The sequence below is a fragment of the Magallana gigas genome, chromosome 4 (genome assembly GCF_963853765.1).
Source record: "Magallana gigas chromosome 4, xbMagGiga1.1, whole genome shotgun sequence".
Taxonomy (NCBI): domain Eukaryota; kingdom Metazoa; phylum Mollusca; class Bivalvia; order Ostreida; family Ostreidae; genus Magallana; species Magallana gigas.
This window is the reverse complement of record NC_088856.1, coordinates 3263752-3284151: the sequence shown is the minus strand read 5'-3', so window position 1 is coordinate 3284151 and position 20400 is coordinate 3263752. Positions and strand designations below refer to the sequence as shown.

Below are 20400 nucleotides of genomic sequence, written 5' to 3'. Positions count from 1 at the left end.
TAAAAATAATATTAAACAAAATATCCATTTATAATTTTCCGTTTATCTATGACATTTAGTTTTATTCCCTATAAAACTGCATGATAGCCTTCAATGACTTGACTTAAGGTAGGTCCCTAATCAGGATTTTTGAGGTTAAAGTAAGGTTTTTTTTCCCATTAATCAAGTAGAATAATACCTTACGTTATTAAAAAGCCCAAAATATACATGCCTTAACTATTTACTTTTATCACTAGAGTCTCCAGAAGATGCATACCCCATTCTTCGATCACATGATTTCAACCAAACTCATTATTTGGCTCATATTAAAAAAACATCAAAGCAAATTAAAACAAAGATTCATATGTTTTATTTAATCATTAATAATGTAAGGAAGTAATAACAAGTGTGATTATCATTATTTGATTGATTAAAATTGAATTTTTAAATGAAATGTTACAAAAATGCTATTTCAAAATTATTACATAATTTCACATTTTTTAACTTATCTTAAAAATTTTATGGTTAAACACCATTTTTTAAACTTTAAAATATTAGATTTATGTCTACTGCAACTAAAAAGCAAAAAAAATATAGGACTTCACATGCTTCTTTTTTTTCTACGACCTTTAGAACAAATATACCCCCTTATCAAATGCAGCTAAAAAAGTGTCACGAACACAATTTAAAAATACATTAGAAAACAGCATTTTATTTCTTTGCTTTGATAAACCCTAAAATTCTTCTTTCAAAACTACATGTATTAAGTACAAATTAACTTTTTGGATAAACAGTACCTTTCCTCTGCATATATAAACACAAACGTACTAAAATCTCAGTACAAAAATTCACGATTTCCAACTATTGGACTCAATAAGATCCAAACATTTATATACTTGTAGACATTATTTACACTTGACTGCTTCTATCAAATTCAGAATTATCAATTCAACATTAAAAATAAGGGCAAAAAACGGTAAATCCGAACAAATATCGTTTTCGATTTTAAAGCTTATTATATCTGCTAAATTGATGACGCGTCTGAGTAGGGATCCACCTTAATGCGTCATTTTGAAGCATATGACGTCATATTTTGTACATGTAGTTACAGCGAGAACGACATCTCGCTTATTTTTCAGTGTGTACGATATAACGGACATCAAAATTGTGAGTAATTGCATTTGTAGTTTTCAATCAAAAGATTAGTATAAGTTATCTTTGCTAATAAATAGATTAATAAGTACTTTCAAGGTTTGTAATATACTGTGATGTCATAATGCACATTTCCCGTACTTTTTGTCTGAACGGAGTTTATTGACAGCCTTTTAAACTGTGCTGCGATGTTAGTTGATACCATGGTATTGACCCAACATGCATTGATCCAACGTCTGTCAGTTACCTTTTTCATATTTATTTCAAAGAATATTTGGTCGATAACAGGCTTACTTACTTAGTCCTCTTTGTGCTGGTTAGCACATACAGCCGTCACCAAAGATCTCCTTGCTGGTCTGTCCAGTGTCTGTCCTGTGTCAATCTTTGGACTTTGCTCTCATTCATTTCTTACCCAACCGTTCTTCTCCAGGTCTCTTTTGATCTTCCTCTCCCACGAAAATTCTCTTTGCAGTTGGTGTCCGCCTCATTGCAAACCTTGAAGTGGAAGTTGGGTGCATTCTACAAACATGTCCAATCCACTGCCATTTTCTCTTACATATAACCTGATGGTGTTAGTTCTTCATTGGAGATTGTGTTTGGCCAGAAGATGGGCATTAATCTGGAAGTTCTCTCTCTCTCTCTCTCTCTCTCTCTCTCTCTCTCTCTCTCTCTCAATATATAGTTTTAGATGCCTTTCGTCACTTTCTAAGGTTCAGTGCCATTTATGAGGACGCCAGAACATTAATTACTCTTGGAGATCCTGATTTTGATGTTGGTGCTGCTCTTTGCCGATCTCCAGATGTTTCGCAGTGCAGTATCTGCTTCTTTGGCCTTAGAAATAGCTAGGACATCAGCCATTGAGTCCCCATCAGTAGTGAGTTTGCTTTCTAGATACACATAACCTGTGACCTCCCTCTTTCAATATTTGTACCGCCTAACGTGACGAGTTCTTCAGATTTTGTGCTGATCTCCATTACCTTGGTTTTGGTGTTGTTGATTTTCAGGATAACCAGGCCGGTGACACACATTGCAGGTTATTTGATACACACAGAGGCTGAGAGCTCAAACATTCGTTATCTATAATAGAATATTCCCGAAAATTAGGATGTTATAATAATTTTAAGCCTAGATAGTAGATATATTAAGTGTTATGATATTATCATATTGTCTTTTATTATATGTTATGATATTTAATCCTCGAGATCCTCTACCATACATCTAGCGTGGTCTGTGCCACGAATTGTCACAGGAATGGTCTCCTCCTCTATACGGGGAATACCCTGGTTTCCCTGTATAAAAAGAGAATTAAGGCAAAAGACAGCTCGCAATATAGACCATTCTTTATTCAATATATTTTCAAGTAAAATTTCAGCAATGAAATATAATATAAAGTACAATTAAATGACAACGATATTTAATAAAAGAGATTCTGAATGGCACATGGTACTTAATAGTTGCCAACAGGATACAGTCCAGCAAAATGCTCAAGGCTTGTCTACATAATTGTTTTTATCTAAACACTTCCTGTGCACGCTTGCAAAACAGCATTCAGCTGTCGCGCACAATTTTATTGCATGCACACGGCGCAGTGAATATTGAATCTATTATTATTATTAGGTAGATCATATGTAAATGTTCTCAACCGAATATGCTAATTGGTCTAACTTCCAAAATAAGTTTAAAACCAAGTCACTCGGTAGTCTATCTAAATTTGAAACTCTTGATAAATGAATCCCGGGCGTTGTGTCAATCCCGGGCGTTGCACGACGTTTGCGTCCAAGGTGTTGTTCGGAAGATGCGGAGACGCTGTATGTGTAAGTCTGGTGAACCTAGCTGGCCCAGCGATGTCTTCAGTCGCTACCGGATGGCACCACCGTGGTGTGGCTAGGACAAGTTGAGAAACCCGGATTCAACCACTATATCATAGCGCCTTTTTATGATATATTATAACATCCTCGTAATTAATCTAATTTGTCCTCTACACCTTTGTTGTTTGTGCCACGGTGTTAACACCTCCTCTACAAGGGGAAATTTCACTGTGTAAAAGAGGAGGCAATACAGCTTCATGTAGACTACTCTTTATTCAATATATTTTCAAATTATATAAAATAATAACAATGAAATGCTATATGAAGTATACTATTAATTAAATGGCAAAAATATTAGATACAAAAAATTCCGAAAATAGAAATATTTATTATGATCTTACCTGTATAAAAAAGGGCAAAAAGACAGCTTCCAAATGACTACTAGAGAGCTACTTTCCCTGCACCTCCGGATCGACACGGTACCTCAAAACTCAGCGCTCAAGTCCATACCACATTTTGTAATGATCTGACGCACCGTGGTCAGCAGTAGCATCTGACTCGGCGCAGACAGGCTTATCAGTGGAATTAATTGACCGCACATTTCTCCTTCAACCTAATCAATCATACGCTATCTCTGTACTCTGTACTTGAGCCAATTTCTGTCAAATTTCCAAACAAGTTATATACAATCATCAAAGGAAACATGTGAAAATTTACAAGTTTACACTTTACCGTTAAAACCGATTTGAATTACATGTCAAAGGCAGTAATCACAACAAATATTCTGTAGAAGTATATTTTTCTTAAGCCAATCTTGAGATAAGAGTACATACAGTCACTGACCAAAGATTGAGAGACTGACTAGTTTCTATGGTATAAAGACATATGATCTGTTGGGAGAGCCAAATCTGCTCTCACATAGCATGTACATGTACTACTTATTCAAGTTGTGAACATATGCTTGTTATACCACATTCACGGGGCAGCCCCCCCCCCCCCCCCCCCCCAACTTTTTTGCGCATTTTCATACAGAAAGTTGAAATAACATTTCACATTTTTTTACATTACAGTTAACAGTTTACAATGCAAATCAAATACAAGATACGTTCGAGAAAGTTGGGTAGTATTTTAGTAGAAAGCCGAGTGGCATCTTACCGGGCTAATCGCAACTTCACGACAACTTCACGAAACAAACTTTACACTCTAAATCTTATTGGTGAAAAATGTACCATGTGTTGTAATCGTACATGTTATGTTTAATTTCAACTCAAGAAATCAATTCCTGCAAAGCTCTATGAAAGTGGGTTGATATTATATTCGTCTTTTTTACGATCGAAAAATCAATATAGGATATATTAAGGTTTTCGGATGACAATTTTTGTAGCTCTAGGGCAGGGGAAATTTGGGTTGACAAACCGTAGACCCGAATTTCCCCTAGAACGCGCTATAGTTCCGCAGCTATTTTGGCACCAGGTAAGTAAAAAATAATCGTCGTAGACAGGATTCGAACCTGTGCGGGCATAGCCCATTTGATTTCGCGTCAAACGCCTTAACCACTCGGCCACCACGACTAATTACATTATTTTTAATTGTCACCTCGGCTGTAAGATCTCTCGTCATCCGTCTCCATTGAGACTAACTAGCTCACTGAAACTTTTTTTTTTTTCTAAACCCTGTTGAACTCATTTTCGTTGCTTAATTTATAACACTAAACTTCGAAGATAAATGCATTATTTATCTTCGAAGTTTATATGTGTATATATATATATATATATATATATATATATATATATATATATATATATATATATATATATATATATATATATATATATATATATATATATATGCGTTATTTAAGCGAAGAAAACAAAATACAAATAGACACGTAAGTTATAGAGCGCGTAAACTTATTGGTTGAGTGCGCTTATTATTGAGGAAGAAGCAAGAATTAATTTTGTTCATAACAATGAAGAACCAGTTGTACTTCGAACTTTTTCTAACAAATGCAAACATCTTGAGTTTTCTTGGTCATTATCAGTCTATGGGTATGTGAAATTCAAAAGAGTATTGCATTGAAATTAAATTACTAGTAGAACTTTGTGATATCGATTTTTCATGATATGGGGAGTTGTATTTTTATGGCTAATTCTTATTTTAAAATTAATATAGAATTAGTCTCTTACATCAAAACAATTGGCTATATTAAAAACTATTACTTTATTAATTCAACACAATTATTTATCGAAACTGATTATCTAATAATGAAATGGGTTATAAATGAACTCACTGTTGTTTTTTTAATTATCTAAAATTTACCAATCCCCCTATAACGATGGGGAAAGATATAATACTCATTCAAGTTATATGAAAGTACCAAGCATTGACATATTGACATATGTTTTAGCAATCCGTTTACATGATAAAAGTAAACCCCACAGACGTACAAAATAATGCCACCATTGTAGACAGGCGTTATTTTAAGTTTGCTGAATTCATTCGTTCGCACATAGACTTCTGGTGTCATTAGGGTATAATTTTCCTACTGTTTTCAGCAACAGGATAGACATATAAATAAAGTGCCTCAGGAAATAAGGAAAATTGTTCGACGGAAAAATAAAAATCAGTTAAAATAAAGATGTGTTTAACACAATTCCTCTTTTGGAGAGACACAGAATGAAACATGTCAATGAACTGAAGAAACAAGCTAATATAAAACATATGGAGTTGATGCTATAAACAGTACCGATATTGATGATAAAGGCTAACCTTGCAATACATGCATTCTGATAAAGTGTAACCTCAATTAAGTTTTCTGAAGAATCTGTATATCACAAATTTAAAATATTTGACACATTGCAATTACAACGTAGCTGTGAAATTTAAGGCATTTTGACTTCAAATCATGTAAAAGATTAAGTGAACTGAAAGACTTTATTTATCTTTATTAAATCATTCATGGTACACAGACGTATTTTTGTAACATAACTTACATACCACACATAACAACACATGATTAATAACTTTGGCACAGTACTAGTTTAAATTCAAATATCACTAGCAGAGTGGTGTCAACTGTAACACGAATGTAATACCCTTTGTTCTTATTAACACTTGTCTTATATAATAATTTTGTAAATCTAAAACACTAATGTATTTTTTTTCATTGTTAACACTGATGTAATACAATTGTTCATATGTAATATATTTAGTAACAATGATGAAAATGTGTTCATATATAACAGTAATGCAATACTTTTGTTCACATGTAAAACTGATATTACAGTAACACTTTAGTTTTACTGCAACACTGATGTAATATATTTTGTCTATATGAAATACATGTACTCATGTTATACTTTTGTTCATCTGTAACACACTTTTGTTCATCTGTAACACTGATGTAATACATTTTCTCAATATTGAAAAACAATATTGTAATAATTTGGGTTTACATGTAGAACTTATGTAATGTTTCATTCATCTGTAACACTAATGTTATATGTTCTTTTGTATGTAGCACTGATGTGATAAACTTTATTCATCTATACCACTGATGTTATACTTTTGTTTATCTGTAACACTAATGTATTTCTTTCTTTTGTATGTAACACTGATGTAACACATTATTCATCCGTAACACTGATGTAATACTTTCTTTTGAATGTAACACTTATGTAACACATTATTCATCTGTACCTTTGATGTAATACTCTTGTTTATCTGTAACACTGATGTAATACTCTTGTTTATCTGTAACACTGGTGTAATACTTTCTTTTGTATGAAACCCTTATGTAACATTTTATTCATCTGTACCACTGGTGTAAAACTTCCTCTACTTTATCTTGGTGAGCCCATTGTTGTTGAACCTGAATTATATGAGGAACAGTAGTTATATGGTATCATTAACTCAAATCAAATATCAAGTACTTTTGTAAATGTTCTCATATACAGCAATCTTAGCTTACAGTAACAAAGATTCTTTCATTTTGATATTAAAAATTATTTAAACATCCAGAAAAATTAGCACAAGCATGTTTTACTATAATCACTATAGAACAAATATTGTAGTATACTAATTTGCTTTGATATTTTTTTAACAAGTTTCTGGTGAACCCACGATTTTTTGGGGCAAAGGAATAAAAATTGGTTTGCAGTATATATCTGGTGACAATTTTTCACACAGGGTTTTAACATCTAGTTACTACAAGCATCTTAGTCTGACCTTGTCCCACACATCTTGTGGTTTGTTGGAACGAGAGACAGGGGCGGAGCTTGGTCTTGTCTTCTTGGTACCTGTTAACACATAATGACAAAAACAGTAGAATATAGACAAAATACACTGCAGGGGTCACACAACATAAATAGTATTCACTCATCAGATTGCAATACCACAAAATTGAAAATTAAATGATAAGACTCATACAAAATAACAGAAGGATTCTTCGGTCAGCAATAACAAGTACAGTACATTTCACCCTACTAAACAACTACTTCATGGGTTGTTCAACAGTCATCAATGATATATATATATTTCCCTCACTCTTACCGTGGGTGACTGATTTCAGCGTACTAGTGACTTGTTTTCTGAGTTCTCCGGTCGTGAATTTCACCATGGCCATCAGTAGCCGTGTACCACCATAATGGTTAAACACCTGCTCTATCCTCTTGTCACTCTTTACCAGCATCTGGACAATGATCAAACCTGTTGGATAAATCAGTAAAATCATGATCAGATAAACCAGTAAAACTGTGATAAAACCATTCAGATAAATCATGGAAACCATGGTCAACTTGTTGGATATATCAGTGAAACTGTGATCAAACCTGTTGGATAAATCATTGAAACCATGATATAATGAGATATTCGTTGAAACAATGAATACAGCCAACACAGAATGCATTGAAACCATTAGACCCATTTCACAATTAATCAAACAATTAATTAAAATCATTGATAATCAATGAGACAATGATACCAGCCAATGTAACTAGAGATACTTTGAGCAAGCTCACAAATGATACCATCCACTAAAACAAATACAAAAACTCAAGTATTTCTCTATTAAAAAGTAATATATGCACCATTTTTCTTATAGTGACCTTGAACTTGCAAAAGTGACCAGGCAAGGTCAACACATATTTAAAGGTCATAAACAATCTTTGTGTCGAAATTTAGCTTTTTATCGTTTTTCCATTATGAGCTATGGTCTAGACAGGAATTATGCATTTAGTTTAACAATGAGAGTTAGAGTTCATCATATCTCAATAAATTGCACAGGATGAATGTTCTTTAAAGCATCAACCATATATCTATGTGACATTCTCACCAATGATTTCCAAGAGTTCGTTACTAGTGTTGGTCCTCAGAAAGTCCAGTAGTTTCTGCATACAGCCAAGCTGTGATAGCTTCATGTGTACATCAACCTGAAAAAACCCAAAAAACCCCAAAAATCAGTAAGGTCAGAACCACACCTTTAAGCTAACTTACATGTGAAAGATAGCTTCGTTATTGTTATATATGATGCTAAAGAGATCAACAAATCAACAAACTCACATTCCCAAAATGCACCAGGTCTCCTAGTAACAGTGAACACAGCTTCTTTACTTCTGGAGAGGAGGCGAACAATGGGGCCAGCAGCCTGGATCCCCCCTCCTGTATGAGGAGGTCCCGGCACTGACCAGCCACTGGCCTAATGGGGTCAAGGACAGGTTTGGGGACCTCTGGGATTGTTTCTTCTTTTCTTGAGTCAGGTCTGTTGTCAATTACATCTGAAATGTAATCATAACATTCAAAAGAAAATCAAAAGCTCTCATCATTCTATAGTATCATACACTAAATGACCATGCTTTATACAGTGTACTGCTACAAAAATCAAAGTACCGAAGAACTGACGGGAGTTGATTTTGTCGATGTTTATTTATTTAAAAAATCAATGATATGTTATTTTGCATGACAAGTACATGTAGTTTCTAATTTGAATTACGCACATTTTTATAAGATGAATTTTTGGACTATTTCGACAAGAATGTCGAGAAACCCCCATATGAATCATATAAAATAATATTTACAGATAAAATTAATTCAAACTATGTATCAGTGATAGAAATATTTGTCTGAGTAACTGCATAGGAGAGTTGATTAAAATCAACTCCCAAAAAATTGAAATATAAGCGACATCCAATCGTAGAAACTCTCAATGCCTCCAGAAACCAAGGACAACTCCTGATACCTACAATAGCTGTATCACAAAACAGTCCTAAAGTCTGTTTGCTACAGACTTCCTCTGATAATTACACTGAGTCAGGAGACAGTCCCTCTGACACATATATTGACTGAGTCTGAAGATGGTCCCTCTGATACTTACACTGACTGAATCTGGAAACAGTCACTCCAATGCTTACACTGACTGAATCTGGTGACAGTCCATCCAATGCTTACACTGACCACGTTAGGAGACGGTCCCTCTGACACATACATTGACTGAGTCTGGAGACGGTCCCTCTGATTCTTACACTGACTGATTCTGGGGACAGTCCCTTTGATACTTACATTGACTGAGTCTGGAGACGGTCCCTTTGATACTTACACTGACTTAGTCTGGAGACGGCCCCTTGGTCTGATTCTTCCTCCACCCTGGGGATGACATGAGGGGTGGTGGGGGCAAGTCTCGGTCCAAGAGCGTCCTTGATGATGTGGGCGACGTGAGGAGACATGGTGTGGAGGGCCTGTTGTACACGGAGGTCTCTGGTGAGAGCTGCCGCCGCAGACTGGGGGCTGGAAAAGAGAATGTAATTATCTATTATCCATGTCAGATACAAGGCTGAATATCACCTACTCATTGTGGGCAGCTTATGCTCTAGAAACTGCATAGGCATGACCTGTCAAAACCCAGGAAAACCATGTATATTTTGGGTAACAATTAACCAGTTATGATATATATTAAATTACATTTTATTTCTATTATATTCTACTTATTGTTTACATTTTAAGAATACTAGAAGGTTATGTGATGTGACATTAGATGATTGATTTTAGCTCTGACAAACCGTAGTCGGGCATTAGCGCTGGCGTTCACTGGTCCGTAAACACTACTGAGGGTTATCTCCCTCTCCTCCACACACTGGATGTTGGCTCGAAGGATTTCACAGGAAAACATCTGTCATATGAAATATGTAAAGAGTATTCAATATCACACAATCTTACCCCTATCTTAAAATGCACAGAGTTATTTGCAAATCAAATAAATCCTAAAGAGGCAATATTGCCACTAATATGTACATTTGTTTTCCCTTGGACTGAAATGTCACATTTTCATTGGTTTAAACTTAGCACGTGATTGCCTCATATATCTCTATATTTGTTCTGTGAGAAAAATTATTAGGCAATATGGCCGTCATTGGTCGACGCTTCTCTGACTCATTTTTACTCATTATACATTTCATAGTATTTTATACATAAACTGCATGCAGTAAGTTCTTAAAGTATTTGGAGTAGTTGCCCTTTGAAATTCTTTGAAATTAGAGTAGTTGCCCTTAGAATATTGACGTCACATTGTTTTGTCTGGAGCAGAACAAAATGGCAGCGTCGTAATTTGCTCAAATCTCTGCAGAGGAAAGGGAGAAAACATTTAAAATTGAATAGCAACAAAACATTGTAAGTAAACATGGGTGAAGCAAAGATTTCGAAAGAGTATTTGAAAGGCGAGATTGAAAATTTTGAAGAGTTTAAATGAGTTAAATTGGACGAGATGTTAGGCATCTTGTACATGGCTCTGCGTAGATCATCGCTATTTGTGAATAAATATGTCGCTTGATAGTCCTCGAGAAAACAAAACACTTATTAGGTTAGTTACTGACTCACTACGGAAATATATTGGGTTGATCAATCTCATAGAAGGCTCGGCTTCGCCTCGCCATCTATGAGATTGATCAACCCAATATATTTCCGTAGTGAGTCAGTAACTAACCTAATAAGTAATAGTATAGTATCACATAATTTCAATTTAAAGAAAATAATAGGTAAATGCCAAGAATAGCCTTTATATTTTCATTACCTGACATTGCAGGTGGGAAGACTGAATAAAGGGTACGACCACTCTAAACACCCCCGCCTCATACAAGCACTTCCTTAACAACCGTCGCTCGGCGTTTATTTCCTTTTGTTTGAGTCCCTGACGACGCTCTTCCTCGGACACTGTAGACAAACCTATTGCACTGGAGGGTCTGCTTTTAACAGGGGAAGTGGGACGAGATGAACTGCCCTGTGTTGAAGCATCTGACTTAGAGGAAACAACTGATTTTTTCTTTGATTTTACAGTTGTTGGAAACACGTCAGAAAAAGTGTGACAAGAACACAGGGACATGACTAGCACTAATTCTAGGAGAATCACGATCAACTCCACTTCCTTCTCCTCAAATACAGCAAACAAATCTGCAAATCCTAGGCGATCCAGCACCCGCAATCCATTGGCCGACTTAGCTCTGTGATCAGGACAGAGCTGCTTCTCTTCCTCTCGAGCTTGATGGGCCAAGTCGGAAACATTTCTGAGCTTTCGTGAGAAGAAGGAGAGAAGTTCAAACATAGGTTCTCCAAACGAATCCCACACCATCTGTACCAGAGCTCTGTTGATCTTCCCATATTTCTTTCTATAATTCAAATCAAAAATCAAACCAACAAGCATGTTCATTCATTAAAAAATATTTCATAGACCATATTTACACTGTATGCATCATTTCATTTTTTCCAAATTTCTCAGATTATTTGATTCAATCATAAGAAATTCTTGTCTTTGATCACAAATAATTTTAATTCCTTTCTCAATAGAAAAATGATAAATTTGTTAATCATTTCCGGAAAATTATCAAAGAAATGCTGGCTCTACCTTTGAATCAGGCAGTCTGTGAAGCCAGACAGGTCGATGGAGTTCAGGTCCTGCTTATTTCTGTGTGCAGGCCACAGGCAGACATTGAGAATGGCGGAGGAAATGTAGGTCAGGAGGTCAAGGTCACAGCCCGGTCGGTAGCCACAACTGACCACCTTTTGTAAGGAGTCCTTGTTTACTTTGGCTGAAAAAAAGAGTCATATTCAACTACACTCTGTAGATTTTTGTCAAAAAGCAACTTTTAAAATCAATTCATCTCAGTCTTTCGTTTAATTCTACTTTGAAAATGCAATTTCCCATACTAATACCAAATATATACAACAGAAAAATTCGGTTACTAGGTATCAACATTTGCATGGACTATGAATGTACTTCAATAACATTTTCACCTTCTTTACAAAATATTCTGGTCAGCAATTCCACGTAGCTATCCAGGCCTCTCCAGAGCCTGCCCTCCCCCTCCCCCCGGCCCCTGAGTGGGGGTCTGTCCAATTGTTTGTCTGTGTGGTGGGAGGGCAGCAGACCGTGGGACAGGTGACTCATCACCTCCTTACACAGGCCCAGCCTCCTGGTGCTGGTCACATGGTTCATCAACACCAGCGCCCTCTGTCTGACTAACCTGTATCAGGGGAAGGTAACTCCATAATATTATAATTTGCACAGACTTTCTTAAAAATAAATTAAGTGTACATGTATATGAATTGGTGTAAGATTAAATTGACATATTCGTTAGTTAATTAGAAATATGACAATCAAATGACACTTTTTAGTTACAAATCAAATCATAATTTTACATAATAGTGATATGCACACAATATGTCTGTTATAATTTACTAATCAAAACATATTAATTCAAAATTACTAAAATAAACAATGTGCAGGACTTCACAATTAAGTTATACGGTTAAGTGACAATAAAGTGCATTATTATCTACTTGTACTTTACAACAAGAAATAAAAGACTTTTTATAATGGGAGCGTGAAGTATGTGGATATTAATCATTTAGCTCATTTAGTTGATACAGTAATAATCACCATTGTAATTTAAATATTACATGAAAGTGAGGGTGTCAACTGGGCAAAACTACAGCTGAGATGTAACCATGCTTGGTGGAATAAAATCACCAGTGGTAGTGACCAAGGAAAACTTGTGTGGGTATATTATATATGTACTGGTATACTGTATGATAGGGGTTATCAATTTGTGATACATATTACTGGGGATCATGGTTCCTAAGTATGTTCCAAACACTTATTCAATTTAAAAAAATTCTACTTTTAAAAGAGTATGTACAGTAACTACTCTTTTTTCCCCTCCAAACTTGAATAAATTTTCCAAACATTTTCCATGATTCCCAGGTGTTTGCAAATTAACAGCATAGAAATTGAATACATGTACTGCCAGGAATTTCTGTGATAAACAGTATACAAAGTTACGGTATAGACATTCTGTTTTTTTTTAGATAAGTAACTATAGGGTACAGTTTGGTTTCAGTTAAAGATAAATTGCATGCAGGAATGTGGATCGGGATGTTCATCGTAATATTTTTCATACATGAAATATCTATTTCAAGGGACTCTCTTGTCTCAACGCAAAACACACTCCGTACAGCTAAAGGTCTAGAACATTTAAACACAGCATGACTCTGTTCTGGTTTCTCTATCTTAAATCTACAACCAGGGGACGTATCTCAACACAAGAATGCTAAAATTTACTACACCATCAAACATTACACATCATCACTTACAATTATAACTTATTTACTTTTTTGTCAGAAAAACAGTATGAATTGAAATGAATTCAAAAAATATGTATTTAAAGGCTGCCGCTAAAATAAATGAATGAGAGAATTGTTCAAGCTCTCATAAAATAAGAAGTGTTGATATATTAATTGCATATATTATTGAAATCTGTAAGCCTCAACGATATACCCATAAATAGCATACCTAAACTGATTCATGATTCAAACTCTGTAATATAATCATTAAAATTATCAACTGTTCTGTAAATAATTATATGAACAAGAATTAATTAATCAACAGTTTGGTGAAAATACAATAGAGCCATTAGAATAAATTTCTAATCCATATTAAACATAAAGAATGTGACAAGGTAAGAAGACAGGTGAGTGAATGTGTACCTGCACTTAGACTGTTTGACACAGGTAAGAGTGATGGGGAGGGTCTCCTCGTCACTGACCACTGTGACCCTCCCATGGTCGGTCTCTGACAGGATACACAGCAGGGAGAGGGCCTCTATCTGCTGGTCACTGCAGCATTAAAAGGTCATCATTGTAGTTAATATCAATGAGTCAGCCATTGTAGTCATAGTCACAGTACAAAACAAAGATAATGGAACAAATAACCCCCTCTTACTTTAAATGAATAAACTTTCATGAGAACATAAATTTAGTTTCCTTATAACTCGGTTATAGCAAAGATATACTTAATTATGTCCAAGACTTCCCTTTATCCTAGTTTGTACTATATGAGTTTAACTGTATTATGATACTTTGACACCCATACGTAACGGTATATCAACATAATGTATATACACACTATATATTAGACTTTCTGATTTATTGGACAGATAATCCTTAGATCTTAGTTTATTTATAAGGCTCGCTACTATTACTTTTGTTGACCTGTCAGAGCCTCCCCATGGTCTGTACTCACCACGGTCCGTCCCTCAGCATGGTCACTGCCACCCCAGTCACCCCCGAATCAACACTACCAGCCATCGCCGAGTCCTCACTCCTTACAACCCCGCCCAAAATCTTGATGTAGATTTCCTGCCAAAAGTAATCAACATTTCAGAGAGTATGTCAGTGCATGGCCCTACAATCAGCAGTGTTGTCTTTTGTGAGTAAAATTGAGTTGAGAGTTTTTAATGCCTCAAAACTGAACTTGACTAACTCCCCTTTATTTGTTTAAAAAAAAAATATATTTCTGTGTGCCAAGTCAAAAACTGCAATAGAACTCACATTTTTAGTAATTACCTGTATGAATATATACAGTCAAATTTCATTATCTCGAACTGGATGGAACTGTTTAAAAACTTCGAGATATCCGAGTATTCAAGATATCAAGAGTAAAATACTTAAAATGTAAGTAGTTGGGACTTACAAATCACTTTGACATATCTATTGTATTCAAGATATCAGTGTTCAAGATATCAAAGTTCAACTGTAGATCATGTTGTTGGTAATTCATTTTTTTAGTAAACATTTATTCATGGACATTCTTAATTAAATGATGATCATTGATAAAAAACTAATATCAAAACATGTATATTAAATAGATATATGTGTTGAAGGAACTGATTTCCTTCATGTCCCTGTCTTTAGCCTCACCTTGAGTTTGGCGCTGGAATTCTTGAGTTCCGATACGACAGGTAACACCCTGTTTTCAATGATCCTCGAGAAGTCCGGGAATTTCCCCAGGGACTGGAAGAAGCAGCCGATCCTGTACTTGTGATCCAGGGCCACATCCTCCACAGAGAGTGCGGTCAGCAGGAGAGGAACTAGGTTACTCAGCACGCCCTCATCCCACTCACCCCTCAGGCTTTCCTCCTTCACCACCTGACACAGTTATCTAACATTAGTCTTATTGTCACTCACAGCCAATTGTGAAAAGAGCTTCATGTGAAAGTTATATGAAATTTGCGAGTGCTATTTTCACATAAATTCACTTGAGGCACAATTGCCTGTTTTTTAACACAAAAAATGTTTAAGTTTCTTTTGGAAAACAATACCTAAAAACTTTGACAGTAAAATATGGTTTACATATCAAATGATATTTTACATGCATATTGGATTGAGAGAAACAAATATTTGATGATGTATTATTCTGAGAGGCACAGTGAGATAAAAAATTTCAATTTTATCTATATTTATTTGAAAAATCGTACAACATCTTTCTTACCTGTTTAAAATATCAATTTAGATCATTACAAATCATATTTATATAAAGCCATTCTAACAACCAATCAACTTTCTTGTCTTCACTCACATGAATGGCCGTGTCCACACATGGACCGAGACACTCCCGGGAGGTGCTGATAGCGTGGGCAAGGTCTCTCAGAAGGTTCCCCCTCAGCAGAGTGGCCAAGTTGTCCCGGTTCTCACACAGTCGACTGATTAAACTCCAGGCCATCTCTTGTATCTTCTGGCTCCCGGACTCCAAATACTGACACACCTACATCACAGAAAGGGGAATAAGCAAAACAATAACTTTTCACACTTGATCTGGGTTTGCTGAACATATTTCAATTACATTGAATATTTGTAGTTTCAAAAATATGCAAAACAAAACATTCTGTGTAGAGTGTCACAAAGTTCTGCAGCATTCTCATTTAGACAAATCATTCTAAAAGAAGACCTTATTTAGCTGATCCTGTGGCAGGGCCTCTTGACAGGAATACCCTTCCAGCACCCCTCGGAAGGCTTGACAGGATATTCTACTATCGGGCCTCTTGCTAAGTCCCTCTAGCATTTTCAAAAGTGCACCGATGTCAATATCTGTTGATCAAAACAACCGAGCTCATATCAGTACAATTGATTATTTTAGGTTTACAAAGGACATTCATTGCTTTATATTTAGTTGTAGATGAAATCAAACCCCAGAAATAAATCAACCTGAAACATTTTGAAATCAAATTGTATAATGATTGATTAATTAATACAGTTGATTATTGATTGATTGCCACTCACAGCCAGACATGTTTCATTCATTCCTCCTCCCCCATTTGAATATTTGATTGATTAATTGACAGATCGACAAGTCTGTTACCTTCTTCCTCCCCGTCTGAGTCTTCCCCTGAACTGTCAGTGTCCCCCTTAGGTCTCAGTTTACCTCTCCCAGGTGTAGTTTGACCCTGTTTGTGACATTCACAGGTGAGGTGTACCGTCTTCTGAGCCCGTGGGGACGGGGATGGAGCCTTACTGGGCAGTCTGGAGTAAATGTTGTTTATGTTGTCGTAATCTGGATCCCTGAAATCAAAGAAATACCAATAAACTTCTTGCTTGATCAGTGATAGTAGTGGTTCTGTAAAATTCTTTTATTTCTTTTTTTATGAAGCCTGTCGAGCTTACAGATTTTTTTTTTAAAAAGATAAAACTGATTATCTTATACCGTTTTTCCTGAAGTGGTCTAGAAAAGGAAGAATACAAAAAGATTAAGCAGCCTGTTTCCATTTGTATACTGAATTTATCAATCCAACTCATGTACTGGTAGATAGACAGTCAGTAAAAAGCCTACCATCAAGTAATATTGGCTGTGCATTTCAAAGAGCAAATATAAATGCATGTCTTACTTTGCATTCTTTTGTTTCTATGATTGCTAATGTCTGTTCAAATACAAGCAAATATTACAGTTTGATTAAATATAATCCAATTTTGCAGCTTTTCACACATGAGTATTAGACTTGACTGGTGATATATTGTTTAAACAAACTACACTTGGGCAGGTTTTCAATCCAGGAAAAGGTCTAATCCCTGCCTCTATTGTCACATCTTTGTTGACATAAGCATGCTGACTGCCTCTCCAGGCGGCAATATTAAAGCCCTGTGTATTTACTCTGTGTTTTATAAATTTTTATGAACACTTGAAATTGGAAATCTCATCAATAAATTTAAATGCCTTACTCTACGGCCACCAAAAGCAAATTTAAAGCTAAAATACCATTCAACAAAAAAAAGGTAATTATCATTTCACAAAAAGGATAATAATTAATGATATTCTCAAAGATTCTAACAATAGAATGGATCAAAATTAACTTCAAACAATGGAAAGCTTTTTGCATGGATAAGACACACATTTCTATCCTTAAAAATTCCAAATATAGATGAATAATTAAATATATAATGCATTCTTGGCTACTTTTGAAACACACAAAATTGAAATGAATTCATGCATAATTGATCCTTTATTCCACTTCTTGGTACTATCCCTGGTTCTTGTTGTTAAGATTACAGTATCCACTGTCTTAGAATTTTGTCCTACATTCGTTTTATATGGGTATTTGTGATTTGTTCCACCTTACAATGTATATGTCGGGTGACCTTAGATCTTACCTGTCGAGTTGCCTCTGTTTGAGCTGATGAGGAGGGGTTTCCAGGTATTCCCCAACTATCGCTAGATGTTTACGATCCACCTCAGAGATAATGGAATTAGTTGGATGCCAGGATGAAGGGCCATGAGAGCTTGTCATGATTAAAGAGTAGCAAGGCTTCTCTAGAGCACAACATAAATAAAGTATCAATGAATTTTAAAAAGAATTATTACGTCTGATTTTGCCTTCATATCTAAATTGATGCACTAGTGAAATAAACTCAGTTTATATAAACAATGAAGATCATATGCTGCAGCAGTTTGGTCAATAAAAATACAAAAAATTATTGTAATCCAGATGATATCTTTCGAATCATATTTATTTCTAAAATTGAAATTTTTTTTACCTGATTTAATTTTTTTTTCTCACCTAGACTAGATGTAAAATCTTTATGATCCATATCATGGTTTTTTACAGAAAAAATCTAATAAATTTTGCATATACATCTTAATGGAAGCGTGGACTTACTTTTAAATTATACAACTCTCCCTTTTAAATTTCTCTGCTCTCCATCTGACAATCCTTGAGTCAATTCTTCGTGTGACAGTCCTCGGATTTACCTCGCAGGAGCCATGGGACACATTAGTCTTGTGTTCAAACATAAGAAAATGGCCCCTGTTGACTCTCTGTGTTGACAGTTCAGACACACGCGTGACGCATTGTAGAACTCTCCGTTACCGCATATTGATTTTGTCCTGATAAGCCAAAGATTTATTTGACTTTTACAGAAGCGTTTTAAAAAGTTGTTTACCTTAGATTTAACAAAACTGTAATTAAATATGTTGAATAGCGATCCCGACTGTAATTAATATGAGAGAGAGAGAGAGAGAGAGAGAGAGAGAGAGAGAGAGAGAGAGAGAGAGAGAGAGAGAGAGAGAGAGAGAGAGAGAGAGAGAGAGAGAGAGTTTTCCTACGTTCATGTTAGGTAAGAAGAATGGGGTTTTAGACAACCTGCTATCCTCACAAAATTTAATGTTACAATCTAAGCGCTATATAGAGTGGAACAATCATTTTGATCAGATCTTTGATCCACTCCGGCAAATACTATCATGGTATATCTCTTTTTTCTTTAAAACTGTATAGTGCGTTTAAATTTTTTTTCCATCCACTTGTATTTTGCATCTATATATAGAAGGATATGACAAAAGCCATTAGAAAATGTTTTCCTGAATCATGTTGTGTTTTATGCAACATACATATTGAAGAAAATTATGAGAAGATTCCCCCACCTATGGATTTGGAGGGATTAAAGTATCATACTATGACTATGGAGGAGCACGTTCCAGAGTTTGCAAAATATTGTAAAACAACAAAAACAATCTGAAGAAGTGAATCTGGGAACCCAAAAGAAACAAAGTTGTTTCCTAGCTCGAAGTAGACAAACAATGTCTGCGAGTCCATGTACTCTATTTTGAAGCTGTCAATTAACCAACTCACATGCGAACCCCCCTGGAGCTAGTTAAAAACTTAATAAAATTGTTCTGTTGCAATATATCGGGATATTCAACGTGATCTGCACGCCGTTGAAGGGATCTGTGCAATGGTGCCTTGGACACGAAAATTTCAAGTCAGCCACCTTGTTTGAAATGCAAAAAGTGATGACGAAAAGGACGCACTGATGAACAAATATCAGTGATTCGCTCTATAAGAAAGAAAAACTAATCGCATCATCAGATGGAAACACTGAGACGGGGGTCGGAGAAACGGCCAAAAGGCTTGCTTCTATGGCCGTTAAAAGGCACTCGGTAATTATTCAGTCGGCATATGATTTTTTACCAGTGGCACCAACTTGCGAGGGATGGGTAACTTTCAGAATGAGCTTTGGTCCTGGTCAATGTACTGAGAGAGGCACTCCTACCAACAGCTTTACAGACGAACTTATTGGAACAATTTGCGAATGATACGATGAACATAGGTGAGATGAGTAAGTTGCAGCCATATACGAAAGTAAATGGGATATCGTTGGAATTCTCGAATATGACAAGAGGACCAGAAATATCATGTTACATTTATGACAGGTGGGAAAAAGTAATTCAGATGACTTGTCATCATCTTGACAAGTGATTTTGATTACGATATCTAGCTATATTTTTCAAGAAAATTTGGGGAGGAAAGGGGGGGGGGTATAATCATATATACGTGAATAATCTACATTCTATACCAGTATGCAATATTCCAGAACGAGTCTGGCATGATATTAGTTGACATGTGACTTTTAAACATACAGTTCTATGTAAAAATAAATTCATATAGTGTTCTGGCAACGCGAAAGTCACCAATTTCCTTAATATTTTATACACGGGTACGCCTAGTTGTAATAGCAAAATAACACTATATAGAAATCGGTTACTGGAGTAACCGTTGCCATGGTATATGAAGTTAAAATGGAAAAATTGCTAATTTTCTCAATTTGTACCCACATATTTAAGTTTTACCTTGAGTATAAGCTAAATTAGACAGAA

General features: G+C 35.4%; 1 protein-coding gene and 1 non-coding gene across 2 annotated transcripts; both read right to left on the bottom strand.

Annotated features, from left to right (window-relative positions):
• Positions 1 to 4428: 4428 nt before the first annotated feature.
• Positions 4429 to 4510, bottom strand: Trnas-cga (transfer RNA serine (anticodon CGA)). The gene has a single exon. It is a non-coding gene; the product is annotated as a tRNA-Ser (tRNA).
• Positions 4511 to 5874: 1364 nt separating this feature from the next.
• LOC105321136 (uncharacterized) lies at positions 5875 to 18717 on the bottom strand. The gene is made up of 18 exons (XM_066080932.1): positions 18407 to 18717; positions 17901 to 18060; positions 16618 to 16817; positions 16207 to 16346; positions 15838 to 16023; positions 15180 to 15407; positions 14503 to 14618; positions 13968 to 14096; positions 12216 to 12445; positions 11827 to 12010; positions 10999 to 11590; positions 9992 to 10101; positions 9532 to 9719; positions 8499 to 8713; positions 8272 to 8368; positions 7491 to 7646; positions 7167 to 7237; positions 5875 to 6810 (listed from the first exon to the last, which is right to left on the bottom strand). The coding sequence occupies exons 2-18, from the start codon at positions 18035 to 18037 to the stop codon at positions 6748 to 6750; spliced, it is 3042 nt and encodes a 1013-aa protein (XP_065937004.1). The 5' UTR covers positions 18038 to 18060; positions 18407 to 18717; the 3' UTR covers positions 5875 to 6747.
• Between the last annotated feature and the right edge of the window lie 1683 nt (positions 18718 to 20400).